The 17,486-nt window shown below is 38.1% G+C and overlaps 1 protein-coding gene across 14 annotated transcripts in view; it reads right to left on the reverse strand.

The window, feature by feature from the left end:
* The window catches only part of cadpsb (Ca2+-dependent activator protein for secretion b), a 172,671-nt gene that overhangs the window by 42,485 nt on the left and 112,700 nt on the right, over positions 1-17,486 (reverse strand). For 8 of the 14 annotated variants that reach the window (XM_062997878.1, XM_062997871.1, XM_062997870.1 and 5 more), the window contains 5 exons: positions 16,762-16,870; positions 15,856-16,068; positions 4,141-4,277; positions 869-1,056; positions 406-510 (listed from right to left, as the gene is read on the reverse strand). In XM_062997878.1, coding sequence (XP_062853948.1) covers positions 406-510; positions 869-1,056; positions 4,141-4,277; positions 15,856-16,068; positions 16,762-16,870 — 752 coding nt within the window. The remainder of the gene's footprint in view (positions 1-405; positions 511-868; positions 1,057-4,140; positions 4,278-15,855; positions 16,069-16,761; positions 16,871-17,486) is intronic. The other 6 variants (XM_062997880.1, XM_062997877.1, XM_062997875.1 and 3 more) reach the window with 1 other exon arrangement.

Here is a 17,486-nt window from a genome sequence, read left to right on the forward strand (position 1 = left end):
TTTCTGTTTCTTCTTTAAAATGACAACATGTAAGCTGAAAAACAATGTTCTTCATTATATTACTTTGGACCTCCAATTAAAAAATCCTGATAATATAAAATTGGTACATTTCCATTTATTTCTGAAGATATTGTACAGGTTATGCAAAAAATGAAGGGGTGCCAATAATGGTGAGCAGGACTGTACATGTCTTTGGACTGTAGGAAGAAACTGGAGCACCCAAAGTAAACCCACACAGACACGGGGAGAACATGCAAACTCCACACACAAAGGAACCAGACCCCCCCACCTCGGGATTAAACCTAGTACCTCCTTGCTGTGAGGCGACATAGGCAAATGTAATAAAGTGTTTTTTTGATTGGAATTAAACTCATAGTTATTTGATTTACATTTAAACCCTCTTACCTTATAAAGACTGGAGCTTGTTGAGATTTAAAGCTCCTCCTTTTTTTAGTCTCCGTTTTGCCTTCCGGCTTAAAGCCAGCCCCCTGTAACTCAGACCCCCTCTGACTACCAGGAACACATGATGAGGTGAACAGAACAGTTAAAATAAACAAAACAAAAACAAGCAGGATGCATTTTATGGTTGTATAAAATCTATGTAGATATGGGGAAGAAATGGATTAAGATAGGAAACAGCAAATAAAATATAAAGCAAGTTTAATCATGCAGAATGACCTAAAACAACATAACACATATAAAGACAAAATAAATAAAATGACAAACATATAAATGAAAATGTGATGGAAAGGCTTTGATAACTCTCTGGATCTTGATTCTTCCACTGATGTTTGTTTGAATTACCCTGTACTGTAGTCCTAATGGACCATACTGTATCCTGTAAGTCTCAGGGAAACAGTAGGTGTACCTGTTGCCATGGACGTGAGAAGCACAGAAAGCGAAGCTGTAGTGCAGCAGTGTTGGGTCGATCATGTTACCCGCGTCGGCTCGCTCCAGCAGATCTCTAAGGTAGCACAAGTGCCTGTGGCATCCCCTCACCCCATTGCGAGCACAGTACTCATCCAGCACAAAGACCTGACCGGGACTAAACCAACCCTGCAAGCAAAAAAAAAAACAGCTGTAGTAAAGAAGTTGAGAGTATGGCACAGTCACATTACCAAATGCGTGTGGAAATGCAATGTGGAGTACTGGGCTATAAAGTTACTGTAGTCACTAATAGTGCTCATTTAAAGCTTTACACAGTAACAAAGCTAGATTGTAATTTGGTGGCTTAATAAACTAGTTTAAATTTGCCACGTCACAATGTTGTGAGAGGTTTAAAGGCAGTGCTTCAGCCCTCACTTATTGTACAAATATCATAACAACAACAACAACAATTAGGACTAGTACAAGAGAGACTAGTACTAAAAAAATTTGTCTTGTCAAAATTAGAATAAAAGCATTTTAAGAATTTAAATATTTGATTTTTTTTAAGTAAAACAGTACTTTTTGCAATTTATCAAAACACAGTGGCACAGAGACCAGTGATTGACTAGTTTTTTGTTTTTCAATCAATAGAGAATCATGCTTGCCCCCCACTTAATCATGCTTGCCCCCCATCAACACCCAAATAACAGAGCCATTTATGTTCTCTTGGAATTCCAGTCCCAGGATTATCTTCAGATATTAGGACAAACACTATTACGTATTTTAGATTTAAGTATTATAGTAAGTATGCCCTAGTAGTTTTATAGAAGTTTTTTAGTTTTTAGTTTCAGTTTATTTCTAGGTTCAGCTCATTGGAGGCGCTTTGACAAGGTCATTGGCAAACTGGGTACAAAAATCGCAAGCCCAAGGCGGCAAAAGCACCACACTCCATAGGAAACAATGGCACAGTCAGCACGAAAGCAGTTTTGCCGCTTCTTATGTAAATGGGCCCTAAGGTTTGAAATTTCTGGCACAAATCTTGTCAGGTAGTGCAGCGGTAAAACACGCTAGCACATCAGAGCTGATGTCTCGAATCTCAGCTCTGCTACCAGCAGGCTGGGTGCCTACACAAACAACGATTGGCTTAAACATCGGGTTGGTTGCCGGAGGGAATTCATCAAAACTGATGCAATTATGACCTCTGCTGGCTGATCGATGGCACCAGAACAGAGACAAAGATCAGTGCGTGACTCTACACATGTGAGACAGAACCCCATATGTTTGTTTGCTTGTTTATTAGGATTTTAACATCATGTTTTACACACTTAGGTTGCATTCATGACAGAAACGGTACTCATTACACAAGGTTCATCAGTTCACAAGTTTATATCAAACACAGTCATGGACAATTTGGTGTCTCCAATTAATCTCACTTGCATGTCTTTGGACACGGGGAGAACATGCAAACTCCACACAGACAGGACCCGGACCGCCACACCTGGGGATCAAACCCAGGACCTTCTTGCTGTGAGGTGACAGTGCTACCCGTGCCACCCCAGAACCCCATATGAACTTGCCTAATGCAGGTGAAAAGAAGCAGTCGGCTACTGCACACGTTTCGGAGGGGGCGTGTGTTAGTCACGGCTCTCCTCGATCAGAGTGGAGGTCAGCAACAGTAGAGATAAAGTGAAATGCAATCGGGGAAGTGGATACGACTAGATCTAGACCAAAAAAATTTTGGAAAATTGCAAAAAAAAAACTAAAACAAAGTGCGCACTGGGAAGAAACTCCTCACACACAGACAATCAGAGTAGGCTTCTGTTTTATTACAGGGTGAGATGAGTTTATACAGCGATGTGAGCCTATGTCTAAACTTAGTGGAATTTTAATAAGAGCACAAAGAGAATTATTTATGAGCATAGTTTAGAACCAAGTTTATTGTTAGGGGTGTTGGGGTTGTTTAACATTGGAGTGGGAACAGAACCAGGTGCTGTGGTTAGCTGTTTCTGAAATGAGCACCTGCTGTTGTAACACGAAGGTCGGTGGAAAAGGGCAAGTAACCAAAAGTTTATGGACACTTTGATACACTATATTGCCAAAAGTATTCGCTCATCTGCCTTCACATGCATATGAACTTGAGTGACATCCCGTTCTTAATCCATAGGTTTTAATATGATGTTGGCCCACTGTTCTCCTGGCAACCGCCAAACCCAGACTCGTCCATCACCAAACCCAGATGAAGAAGCGTGATTTGTCACTCCAGAGAACACGTCTCCACTGCTCTAGAGTCCAGTGGCGGAGTGCTTTACACCACTGCATCCGACGCTTTGCATTGCGCTCGGTGATGTAAGGCTTGAATGCAGCTGCTCGGCCATGAAAACTCATTCCATGGATCTCTCTACACACTGTTCTTGAGCTAATCTGAAGGCCACATGAAGTTTGGAGGTCTGTAGCGATTGACTCTGCAGAAAGTTGGCGACCTCTGCGCACTATGCGCCTCAGCATCCGCTGACCCTGCTCTGTCATTTTATGTAGCCTAACACTTCGTGGCTGAGTTACTGTCGTTCCCAATCGCTTCCACTTTGTTACAATACCACTGACAGTTGACTGTGGAATATTTAGTTGCGAGGAAATTTCACGACTGGACTTGGTGCACAGGTGGCATCCTATCACGGTACCATGCTGGAATTCACTGAACTCCTGAGGGCGACCCATTCTTTCACAAATGTTTGTAGAAGCAATCTGCATGCCTAGGTGCTTGGTTTTATACACCTGTGGCCATGGAAGTGATTGGAACACCTGAATTCAATGATCTGGATAAGTGAGTGAATACTTTTGGCAATATAGTGTATTTTACCTAACACCTATTTAAAAAAATTGGGTCAAAATAACAGTACAGCATAGACATATAGATAGATATACTATGGTTATTGCACTCATTATCAGGCATAATTTGGCTCCATTCTGGCAAAAATGATTCTGTAAAGTGTTTTATTCTTTTTAAAATTGTGTTTCTAAAATCAGAGGGATATTTTTGTAGCTGTTTACTGTGTTTAGCACTTCATGGGAGCATTTTAATTAGATCAGTAGGCACTTTCATGATGGACTATAGCATAAGTAAATGAAACACAGATTGTATAGATTCGCATTGCATTTCATCATCATTATACATCTAGTCAACAAATTCTATATGAATGTAAATGGTATGTGAGTGAGGGAGCAAATGAAAAACCTGCTTGCTAGGGTACCATACAATTGATCCACTTTACTTACCAGGCAGGCGAAGTTGTCGTTGAGCCTGTGGTCCAGCGTGAGCCTCTGCACCAGCCCGAACAGTGAGGCGTGGTCAAAGTTACAAGGGTTAGCCGAGATAAACTCATCCATGCCGTGCTTCTGGGCCCTATCGGCATCTACCCAGTCAGTCAAGCATGATGCAAGGGAAGGAAGGGTGATGTAAGAAACACAGCAGTTAGCAAAAGATTCTTAAAAAAAGCATTTTCTTTCATTAACAAAAGATCAGCATCCTACTGAAGTCGTCTACAGCAAACCACAGACTTTCAGCTTTTCACATTGTCAACTTGCAGCAGAAGTCAAGGAGAGTTCAATCGTTCTTAGCAGTATGGAACTAGGCAATGCTCAAATTCAAGTCATCAACCCACATTCAAACTGGATGGGCATGCATGGATTGACTTGGGTGCAGTTTCTTCAAACTCTCTAGGTTTTTTTGTTTGTTATGCAAAAAGCATTAACTAAAACTCAAGGAAAGTGATTGATTAAATTCTTCATAATGAATCATAATGCTATGTCGTTACATGGGTAGAATAGATTCTGCCATTCGCAACTGGTTAATGTCACTCGTTTAGAAAGAAATGATGGCTTGTGTGCTTGTAAAAATGAAATGAACTTTATTTTGTTACTACTTATTTTGTTGTATGTTTAAAAATTCAGTATTTAATGAAAAAAGCAATGAATATTGTATAAAACACTCATTTTTTAAAAATTTGAGCTTAAAAAAACAATGGTCATATGAAGAGTGGAAAGATTGATCTGTAGCATCCCTGTTTCTTATTTTAGCATACAGGGCTTACATTATTTTGAATAAACAATTACAGCCCTAAATTATTTTTTATAGATTATAGAAATAAAAGGGAGTGATAGGATCTGATCTAGTGCAGCAATGATTGTGTATGTATGGAGAAACATATACTGAGAACAATGTGTGCAGTGTTGTTTTACTTAATGCTGTACAGTGAGTGGCAGCTCATCATGTCATTTCGACACATAAAAAAGTGAGAATGGGTATGGCTATGGCAGACGTGATGACTAGACAGTATAATGACTTTTACATTTATAGTATAAAGGTCTGTAAAGCATTATAGTCTCATATAATTAGCCTTACTGGGTTTATGAAGAACATATTTAGATTTTGTGGAGAATTACATGACTATAAATAAATCTTTAGTTCAGTTTGCTCATTGTAATGATTCAGTGGTGGCAAAAAAAAGGAATAAGAAGGGAATATTCCTTTATGGGTAAAACCAAAGCGTATAAAACTCTGAAATGAAAAAAATAAATGTATTGAGAATGTAAGACTTGTGACAATACAAAGACAAAAGGCCTTATCTAAATGAAAACATTATTCTAGAGTTGGGGGGGGGGGGGGGGGGGGGGGGTTATAAAGGAACAGAATACACTATACAGAGGAGAAAGGTAGAATACAGAATGTCGACTTAAAAGGGAGGCTTAAGGAGAAACGGTCACAGTGAAAAAATTCCTGTATTCATTTGTCTACCCCACCAACACAACTGCTTAAAAAAAATAACGGTCCTGATAGTTTTAGAGCTTCTGGATTTTTATTAGATGTTACTACTACATTTTCCATACTGTCCTGTTTTAAATGGCTTTAAACTTCTTTTTTAGTTGTTGCATTTTTCCCAATTTTCCTCCCAATCTAGTCGTATCCAATTACCCTTACGCTTCCTCTCTACTGATGCTGATCTCCACTTCTGATTGAAGAGAACGAGACTGACACACGCTCTCTCCAACACGTGTGCAGTAGCCGACTGCATCTTTTCACCCGCACAAAGCGAGTTCATATGCGGATCAGCTTTGTGTACGGAGAGACACACCCTGATCAACGCATTATTCCTTGACTCTGTGCAGGCGCCATCAATCAGCCAGCAGAGGTCGTAATTGCAACAGTTATGAGGTCCCGGTTCCGGCTCCCACCCTGTATTAACGACAGCCAATCGTTGTTCAAACCGACGTTTCAAACCGATGAGTTCGAAATGTCAGCTCTGGTGTGCTAGCGCGTTTTACAAAATTGCCAGCCACTATATTTCAGAATTAATCGTTTTCAATTACAAACCCTATTTCTATAAAATTTGGGACATTTTGTAAAATGCAATAAAAACCAGAATCTGTGATTTGTTCATTTCCTCGAACTGTTATTCAACTGACAACATTTGTTTTGACTGACCAACCTGATTGTGTTTTGTAAATATAAACTAAATATAAATGTATTATTTAATCATTAAATCAATGAAAATGGCCTGAAAGTAAGAACATTCTATTGTACCACAGTTTGGAATTAATTGACACAAGCTCTAAAACTTCTGAAAAAAACTGCTTCTGAACTGATCATTTTGAACCATAAAAATAATCTTTCTATGAATATCCAGTACATTTTTAGTTTTGATACATTAAAAATCTATATATTATCAATATATTACAAATGTTTGAATTTGATGCCTATAACAGTTAGAACAGGGGTAAAATAAAAGGAAAAAAAGTAAAATAGTTTATATTTCCACATTTTCGAAACATTGCACAATATGCTGATGAATTGGTAATGATAAGGATAATGTAGAGCACATAAAATGCCTTTATTTCTAATATATATGTATAAGTGTGTACATTACAATGAAATTATTTATTCGCACATCCTAGCTGACCCCTTCTTTGGGAGCTGGGGTCAGCCATTGTACAGCGCTTCTGGAGCAGAGAGGGTTAAAGGCATTGCTCAAGGGCTCAACAGTTGCTGCATGGCAGAGCCAGGAACCCACAATCTTCTAGGTATTAACCCAAAGATCTACCGACTAGACTACCACTGTCCAGGTGACTGCTGAGTAACTCGAGTTGTGTATCAAGTAAGTATGGGCAAAAAATTCACTAAATCAATTAGTGTCTTTAGTTCCTAAACCATTAAAATAGTGTAATTAGGAAAGGTGATGGAACACAGTGATAAACATGCTTCTGTAACAGCTTTATGTACTGGGCTCTCCAAACACAGTGCGTTGATGCCACTAGTAGTGAGCTAGTGTAATAGAGCGCTGCACCACCCAAGAGCCATCCTGCCAGCCAGATTATTCTGATTATTTTTTCTGTTAATTAAAATTTGCTTTTAATAAAAAGCTATCTCAACAACAAATGACTCAGCACTGGCCATGCCTGTAATGTAGTTTATAATGTCATTTTATTTTTATCAACTGCTTTATACAGATCAGAGTCGTGGCTGGTCCGATTCCACCAGGAAAAACTGGGTGCAAGTCAGGAATGCCCTGGACAGTTCTTACTCTCAGACATAGATTTGACAGCTGGGATTCAAACCCGGATGGTGGTGGGCTAGCGAAATAGACCGCTGTGCCCTAGTTTCTTCTTTCTGAACTTGTTCTGTATTTGCATTCTTATCTTTCCATAACATCCGTGTATTAAAAGACAAAGGAAATTTCCCCTTGTTAATGCTGTTGTGTTTATTTTGGTGAGGTGGGTATTTCATATGCTTGGAAAAAAATGGTAATATAATCAAGTAGTGTTTCTGTGTCTTGTTTTATTTGTAAGTTTTTAACATCATATAGAAATTTCCCTTTATTGTCTGATTAGCAAATGTGACCGTTCCTCCTTAATTTTGGGTGTTAAACTGGTTTAATAATGTGATTTTGCTACCAAACAACTGGGCTCTTCTAACATAGCACGTTGATGCCAGGAGTTAAGACAACATTAATATTGATCCCAATATTAAATATTAAAGAATTTAGTACAGAAAGGGCATCTCTCTATTGGTTTATATGATATTTCTGTAAATATGGGTGTATGTAAATGCTCCATGATTATCTAATATCACATGCGGGAAGATAATGAGTCAAACCACTGTGCTTTTCAGTGACATGCAGGTAAAAGAAAAAACAAACTGTAAATATATTTTACTAAAGGCTAACCATATGCATTCCTTATTTTTATTAGCACTTGCAAGTTGACAATACTTGAGAATATTTTAGTGTTTACAACAGTTGCTGAGCACACTAGCAAGCAAGCCACCAAATCGGTGCACTACAAGCTAGCATTACAGTTCTGTTGCAAGTACATGGGTTTAGCATAAAGCCAACTAATGCTAAAAGTGAGTCATTCATTCTCTGGGAAAATGAGGGATTAAGAAATCAAAATAAGAAGAAAAATTCCTGCCCTTTTGCCACCATCTAAATGAACAACATGACACCTGAGTGCTCATCTACTCAAGCAATAAATGGGCAATCAGAACACAAATTCAAAATGGAATTTATGACCGAGCTAAACTGGGCCTGGCAGCTATCCATGATTGACCCAGAGAATCTGATATTTTTTTTTAACAAACTGGGAGTATTTCATGGTATGAAGGATGGCAACACCTAGTCTTTGGCATTGGCATTCAGAATACTCCACTTACATATTTGCCAACTCTTGTAAAGAAAAGCCAAAAAACAATAAAGCAGACTAAATATAACTGAACCCTCAAGAGTAAAGCACTTTAGATCATGTGGTTTTATTACATTTTTTCATTCTGTCATTAAATCAATGAAAATTGCCTGAAAGTAAGAAAATTCTACTGTTCCACAGTTTGGAATTAATTGACACAAGTTCAACAATGACTTAAATCTAAAACTTAAAGTTCCTCTGAACTGATAATTGTAAACCATAAGCATAACCTATTACATAAATAACTAGTACATATTTAGGTTTGATACATTAAAAATCAATATATTATTAATATTTTTAATTCTACAAAAACCCAAACAATTGAGAATTATAGGTGCTTAAATTAACAGCAGTATTTAACATATAGGAGTCCCAAACCAAATACAACGGCACCAAATAGTATGGACATTTTGGCACCACAAATGCTAGTGCTAGTGCTAATGCTAGTGCAAGTGTACTGCTCCCTATGTAATCTGCCTAAAGTAGACCATAGCTGCGTCCGGAATCGCATACTTCCATACTGAACAGTACGTGAAAGCAGTACGCGAGAGTGGTTAGTATGTCCGAATATGTAGTATACATTAAAGAGTATGCGAAAAGTACCCGGATGACCTACTTCACGGGCAGCCATTTTTGAGTACGCAAACGATGCACACTTGCGGTCCATAATTCAACTGGAGCTGATAGGTGGTGGAAAGCAAAGAGTCGGCTGTTTACAAGTGTAAGTAAGAAAAAAATTAAAAATGTTATTGTTGCATACAACCCTGAGTAACTTTATCAGTAGCTTGTGGAGAACGACAGAATTAATTTTGTCTGTTTTTTAAATTGTTATAATTGTGGCGATGTAACGTCATGCATCACGTGACGTTGGTAAGATGGCGGATGTAGTACGTCTGAAGCTGCATACTTGTGTACTGAAAAAGCTTACTGCTTTACCGGCTGAGCAGTGTATAGTGTATTACTTTCTCTAATCTAGAACGTACTGTTTTAGTATGCGTTTTCAGATGCAGCCCATGACACACTCAAGTTAGCAACTAGCTCACTATCACACTAGCTAGCCTGGTCACAAGACTATCATGACTGTTATATTATGTGTGTTCACAAATAGCAAACAAGCAGAAAGTTAACTGATAATTAGCCTAGCAGTTATTAGTAAGAAACAAGCGGAATTTTAGCCCTGCAGTCATTTATTAGTTGATAAATGCTAATCATATTTTCTAAATGTTTTTTAAAAGCAAACTAGCTGGAAGCTTACTGCAATTAGCTAGCAAGTATTAGTCATAGGTAGAACCAAGTACAGTTTTTTTTTTTAATCTATTAACATTATCACATTTCAGTAGAGTATTTAATGGTGATTAAATGCTGGTAATATTAGCACACAGCTTAAAGGTCAGCTAACTGGCCATGAGTTTCAGAAGAGACATATAATGCCTAAATGAATAGAGGAAACTGTGAAGCAGGTCACCAACTGTGCTCATCAAGTCTTCTTAATAGAAAAGTGTGAATTCTACACTGCAGTGATTAAACACCAGTGTTTTAAAGAAGCTAATAATACAAGCCTTTCTGCCCCAACAAACATGCAAACACTGTTTGTTTAAACACAAATTACAGGTATATGAAATGCCTAGCAATGCTAATTTATTGAAATCCCCCAAAACCTCCATTCTGACACTTATGCTTTATTTTTTAGACGTTTTTTTATTGTCAGCCTCCAAAATGTCTTGAGAACTTGGCATAATATTAACCTAAAATTGCTTTTACCCCCAACCCTTTTATTACATTATATAACCTATTTAATACTTAGTTCAGGGGAGCTTTAAATTTTCTGTACTTTTCCAATATCTAAAACTCCAAAATAAAATTTTAGGATCATATGTAAGGAGTCTCTGAATGTGTTTTGTTTGGATGCTTTTCCTTTATCTTTACTCTGAGGGGTCCTCTCACACCAGTAATAATAAGTAGGGTAGAGAAGGCAATTATGCAAATAATCATCTAAGCTTTATAATAACAAAAAATTATTCAAATTTCATGCATCCTAAATTGGCAAAATAATGGAGATCTATATATTGTGCCTACATTAAATTAAATAGACAGTGTCTACTTTGGTCTAAGGCATGTAAAGCAAGATTTGAGAGAAAAGGAAAAAAAGGAGGAGGGAGCAGAGAGAGTCAAAAAGCACATTGTATTGGTCAGATAATGGTTTTAGGATTATCTGACTGGTGCTAGCTAACAGGGAAGCACTTACCCTTGAGTCCAGCTAGAAGACAGCAGGGTAAGAAGGGACAAATCAGAATAACATAAAGACTAGCAACAAGGCTGGAGGAAAAAATGCAGACACGAAAACCCTGACCCCACTACAGCTGCACGACTAAAGTAGGGTACAAGCAAAGCATGAAGGAAGAAAAAACACAATGTAAGAACGACGACCTGTACCAACATGATAGTGCAGTCTGAGCTGGCGTGGGACAATGTCAGAGAGAGAAAGAGAGACAGATAGACAGACAGAGAGGGAGAAGGAGAAAGAACGATTCGGTGTGCTTTGTTTCTTTTACACTTTGTACTGGTGCAGTTGGTTTTACCATTTTTTTTTACATTTGTAAGTGAACTTTAGGAATGTACATACCTTATCTGTAGAAAATTATCATACCCAGTCATAATCTATATGTTACAGTACACTCTGGTAGTAAAATACAATAAATGTAACATTTTTTAGCTGTATTTTACACATTATTACCCTTAACATCAATGTATTTTATAAATTTGTTTTTAAAAACTAGTTTATAAAAGTCCCTTAGAGTAACCATTATAAACCTGTTTAGAAGCAACCAATCGCCTTCTAGATCTTTCACCATGTAAATTGGCCCACATATGCAATCAACTGTAGTGTTTTTTATTAATTCAGCATAAAACCCACTGTTTCTTGAGGATTCTACTATTAGTGCATGGCATCTAAAAACATTCACCATGGTTTAAACATGCTTTCAAATAAAGCTCTGGGGAGAAACGTATGTAAAGATACAAGTTACAAATTCTAAAAGATTTCAGAGCCTTATCTCTCTGAGTTTTGTTTAGACAATAAACCTTGCCTAGATTGTTCCTCCAAACTAAAAGAACGAACCCAGAGGACACTGATCGGGGAAGCTGCAAAGAGGCCACTGGCATTTTTCAAGTCCTTAAGGCCTATATCGGTTGGTCTGTGCAAGTGACCACAATCTTACAAGCTCAGTGACATGTAGCACAGTGACAAAAATAAAGCCTCTTCTAAAAGCGTGCCCCAATCTGTTAAAACACCTGGAAGATTCTTATATCATGTGGTAAAATGTTTAATTATCAATGAAGAAAAAGATTAAACTTTTGGGACTGAAAACCAAGCACCAAGCATGGTGGTGAAGCGTTATGATGTAGGCAATTTTCCAGGATTAAATAAGAAATGGACACCAAAACTGTTGAGGACAGCATGCGGCCCTCTGCTAGACAGATAAAGATTGAGTACTGGGGCAGTGACCCTAAACCCAATTTAATCTAATTTAATCTAGGTGTGCAAAACTGGTAAGGACATTTCAGACAAACTAATGCCTATGATTAGTGAAACTGTGGCTTTACTCACTTCTTACACAAGATTCATCAGTTCACAAGTTTAATGTCAAACACAGTCATGGGCAATTTTGTATCTCCAGTTCACCCCACTAGCACGTCTTTGGACTGTGGGAGGAAACTGAGGCACCCGGAGGACACCCACACAGACATGGGGAGAACATGCAAACTCCACACAGAAAGGACCCGGACCACCCCACCTGGGGATCAAACCCAGGACCTCCTTGCTGTGAGGCGACTGAGCCACCGTGCCGCCCGATCACTTTTTTAAACCCTGTTCATCTAGTTCTTCCATTTTCCCAACTGTTGCCTTTTTCTTGTTACTTAAATGTTATAAGGCAAAATGTGTAAATAAAGCTGAAAAACAGATGGGTTTGGTTTCAGGCTGCAAGATAAAATGTAACTATGTAAAATGGGTATGATTACTTTCTATAGACACTGTATATCATGTTCTTACATGTGTACTGTAATAATTAATACTACACTAATAAATAATCTTACACCTAAAAATCCATATGGAACATACAGTATATAATCCATATGAAACTTATATAATTTATATTATAATATAATACAATAAAGTTTGTATTTCATGCCAGTGGTAGCAGTTACAAGAATTCCATGAAGGCACAAAATGTATTTAAGGGATCGGCAATTTTTTGCAAATTTGTAAAAATTGAGGAACCTTAAGAATCAGGAATGAGTTTTGGACAAAATAATAAAAACATTAAAAAGCTTTGTACTTTAAAGTAATGACTATAGCAAACACAGTTGTACAGGTAATCTACAGTATATTAGGTTGAGAGCCTTTGTAACCAGTATGTATTGGTTATAAATAAGATCTGACAACTAGCACTTTAAGACGTCTTAAAGATTTCAAATAGACCAAATGGTCACAGTTGTAAAGGCCATCTAATACAAAAAGGATGTTAAACATGAACACAACGCATCAACTTGAGACACAACGTTCACAAATTTAAGCACACTGAGAGTGACAGAAAACTACAGGATAATTACCAACTATTTTAACAGTATAGCCACACAAAAATCCACACAACTGAAGTAGCTACAGGTTCATGTTAGGGCTGCATTCTAAAAACCTGATGTGTGAAAGGCCAGTGTGCAAATAAGCATAAATTCTGAACTCCTAATCAACAGAAAATAGAGAAAATGTCTAACATTCAATGGACACACAAAGGACAAGTTTTTTTTGTAATCCACAATGTCTTCTGCCAAGATAATAATGCACCTGTACATGCTGCTTCAATTATCTAGTAGTAGTCTGATAAACACCAGCAAGTCAAGTGCCGTCCATGACTACCACAAACAAGGAGTAAACAATAGATATCCACCTCCTCTAGCCTTTAAACAACTGGAATATTTTATTCTTGATAAACAGTCCAGTATTCTACCACAAACCATTCAGCACCTGTATGATAGCATTATAAGTAAGATTAAAACTGTTCTAGAGACCTGGCTGCAATCTTTATTAAATATCTATGAATAAAGGTTTCCATTATTTTGTCCATCCATAAATTTGCAAATTTACTGAACTTGTGTTATCTGTTTTATATGACAAATCAACCAGATCAATTATAAATCCCTTTTTCACTTTGGCTTACAATATAAAACACAGTACGGATCTCAGCTCCTTCATAGCATTCTTCAATCTGCTGAAATCAACTGCAACCAAAGCTTGAGATATTTCTGTATGTGCAGTGGGTTTTGTAAGTGGTGCAGGTTACTTGTCTGTGCCTTTCAAAATCACCCCGGTCTGTAGAAAGTAGGAGTGTAAAACATTCACATTATGTAATAATATTATAGACGGGAGCTGGAGTGAGTGTTATACGAGAAATTAAACGGCATCAGTTTCTTCTGGCACCATGTGACACCAGGACACATCCCATTACTAAATACATATAAATATCTATAAAAATACAACAAAAATATTTGGGGTGAACCTATATTTCATAAGCTACACTGGTTTAGAATAAAATAAAAACAATACTTTTACACGATAGAGTACAGAAACATTGGTTTCAAAAAAGACGGTTTAGGACATAATAACATCACTCTAAACAAATACTGAGACTCAAAGATGCACACCAAAAACATGGACTTGTTTCTGAATAGCAGGATCTATTTTGTCAGGCCTTTCTAAAGCCACATAATGAATAATTTGCATATACACTGATCAGCCATAACATTAAAACCGCCTCCTTGTTTCTACACTTACTGTCCATTTTATCAGCTTCACTTACCATATATAAGCACTTTGTAGTTCTACAATTACTGACTGTAGTCCATCTGTTTCTCTGCATACTGTTTTAGCCTGCTTGCACCCTGTTCTTCAATGGTCAGGACCCCCACAGGACCACCACAGAGTAGGTATTATTTGGGTGGTGGATGATTCTCAGCACTGCAGTGACACTGACATGGTGGTGGTGTGTTAGTGTGTGTTGTGATGGTATGAGTTAATCAGACACAGCAGCGCTGCTGGAGTTTTTAAATACCGTGTCCACTCTATTAGACATTCCTACCTAATTGGTCCACCTTGTAGATGTAAAGTCAGAGACGATCGCTCATCTATTGCTGTTGTTTGAGTTGGTCATCTTGTAGACCTTCATCAGTGGTCACAGGACGCTGCCCACGGGGCGCTGTTGGCTGGATATTTTAGGTTGGTGGACTATTCTCAGTCCAGCAGTGACTGTGAGATAATTAAAAACTCCATCAGCGCTGCAGCACAGCACACACTAATACACCACCCCCATGTCAGTGTCACAGCAGTGCTGAGAATGATCCACCACCCAAATAATACATGCTCTGTAGTGGTCCTGACCATTGAAGAACAGCATGAAAGGGGGCTAACAAAGCATGCAGAGAAACAGATGGACTACAGTCAGTAATTGCAGAACTACAAAGTGCTTCTATATGGTAAGTGGAGCTGATAAAATGGACAATGTATGTAGAAACAAGGAGGTGGTTTTAATGTCATGGCTGATTGGTGTATGTACATGTCAGTCACAAATTACAAACTGCAGTCATCGAATTCTGTCAATTGTGACACAATTTAGATTTCTCTAACAAAACAAAGTAAGATTTTTTTTCAAATATTTAAAATATACAGTGTGTTTTCAGAAAATGGCTTTATATTATTAGTTTTTGGCAAACAGTCTAAAACTTAATAAAGAAAAGAACTTTAGAATCAACACACGCTTCCCTTCCCTTACCTTCTGCTACTGCTGCAATCTGCTAGGAATGCAATCACTTATACATGTGAGATATTAGCTTCTTGATTTTGGTTTTCGCCAGTGTCTATTACATCAAATTTTAATAGCGCATGGAATTTATTATTATTACTTTTTAATGTTTTGGAACATTTATTAGAATTTTTTTGCTTCTTGCTTCTTTGTACATTTAAGCCATCCATATTTACTTAAAGTATGCAAATGTATTAGTAATGCATGGCTATTATGCACTTCAATTAAAAATTTAGTAACTTGGACTATAAATCAGTCAGATACAGCAAAAAAATAACATTAGTAGAGGTTTCATTTAAAATATCCTTGTGTCCTAATTTTTAAATACATATTAGGATGCACTTGTTCAGACTGTTAGTGTGTGTGTGTGTGTGTGTGTGTAAAAATGCTTTAAAGAACTTACAGAACTGAGAGATGGGAGCATCCATTTGCGCAGAAGCTCCACCCTTAGAGTTAAGTTTCTGGACCTGGGTGGGTGGGACCGGTTTATGTGATTGGCCAGTGGCCCGGTACATGGCTTGCACCCATAGAATGCGGTCCTGCTCATCATCACTGGCAAAGATCACAGTGTCACCCTCCTTTACGGCGTTAAAAAAAGCACGGCCGCCATCCAAACCTACACAGATGACCAGGAGTAAAAGACCACAGACCACCATTTTTTACCATTACATTGTTTTCAATAAAGTAGCAATATTAAAAGCTTTATACACAAGCTGGCATTCTAGCTGGTGATACACTGTTTCAGGTTAATAATAGGACTGGCACTTCTGTGCATAACGTGACTCTACAGGTATTTAGTGGTACTACTAAAAAAAAATATATATAAAAATATAGGTTTTGCAGTTCTCCTGTGTATTCCGGGCTCTTCCCACTTCCTCAGAACATGCAGAAGATGAATAGGCTACTTAAAAAATGGCACTGGGTAAGAGGAAGTGAGTAAACATTTGAGTGTGTGTTGCTTTGCAGTGGGGTGGCACCCTGTCCTGTGTGGGCGCAGGACACTGAGTTCAAACCTTGTCAGAGTTTTGCAAATGTTATGTGATGAGTTTTCCTTCGGATACTCTGGTTGCCTCTTTCCTTACAATATGCTAGCATGTGTACTGGCTAAAGTACATTGCCCCTTAAAATAAATAAGTAACTGAGCAGATGAGTGTGACACCCAGTGATGGATTGATGTCACATCCAGGGTGTTTCTGACCTTGTGGCCAGTTTCTGGGTAGGTTTTGGACCCACTGCAACCCTGATCAGAATGAAGTTACTTTAAATAAATGAATGAATGTACAATATCTACAATATGCTTTGTGTGTACCTGGCTGTGGGTCGGTGTAATCCACAGTGTAACCATCCAGCTGCAGCAACTCCTGGGGCTCAGACTTTTTCTCCCGATAGCTGCACATAGCGAAGGTGTACTGGCTCACCTAGGGAGCAGACAGATAAATACATAGATTTGAATGGTCATGTAGCTATGACAGTAGTAGTTTATTTTTGTGACTACAGAAACAAATCTTGTATGACTGGGTTTTGTAAAAATATGATGCTTCATAATATACATGATGAAACAATAAAGCCATTCTTGGGGTTTGCATGAGTCAGGAATAAAACCAAAACTGTTACATACACCGATCAGCCATAACATTAAAACCACCTCTTTGTTTCTACACACATTGTCCATTTTATCAGCTCCACTTACCATATAGAAGCACTTTGTAGTTCTACAATTACTGACTGTAGTCCAACTGTTTCTCTGCATGCTTTTTTGGCCTGCTTTCACCCTGTTCTTCAATGGTCAGGACTCTCCCAGGACCACCACAGAGCAGGTATTATTTGGGTGGTGGATGATTCTCAGCACTGCAGTGACAATGACATGGTGGTGGTGTGTTAGTGTGTGTTGTACTGGTATGAGTGGATAAGACACAGCAGCACTGCTGGAGTTTTTCAACACCTCACTGTCACTGCTGGACTGAGAATAGTCCACCAACCTAAAATATCCAGCCAACAGCGCCCCGTGGACAGCGTCTTGTGTGACCACTGATG

This window comes from Trichomycterus rosablanca, chromosome 6 (genome assembly GCF_030014385.1).
Source record: "Trichomycterus rosablanca isolate fTriRos1 chromosome 6, fTriRos1.hap1, whole genome shotgun sequence".
Lineage (NCBI taxonomy): Eukaryota > Metazoa > Chordata > Actinopteri > Siluriformes > Trichomycteridae > Trichomycterus > Trichomycterus rosablanca.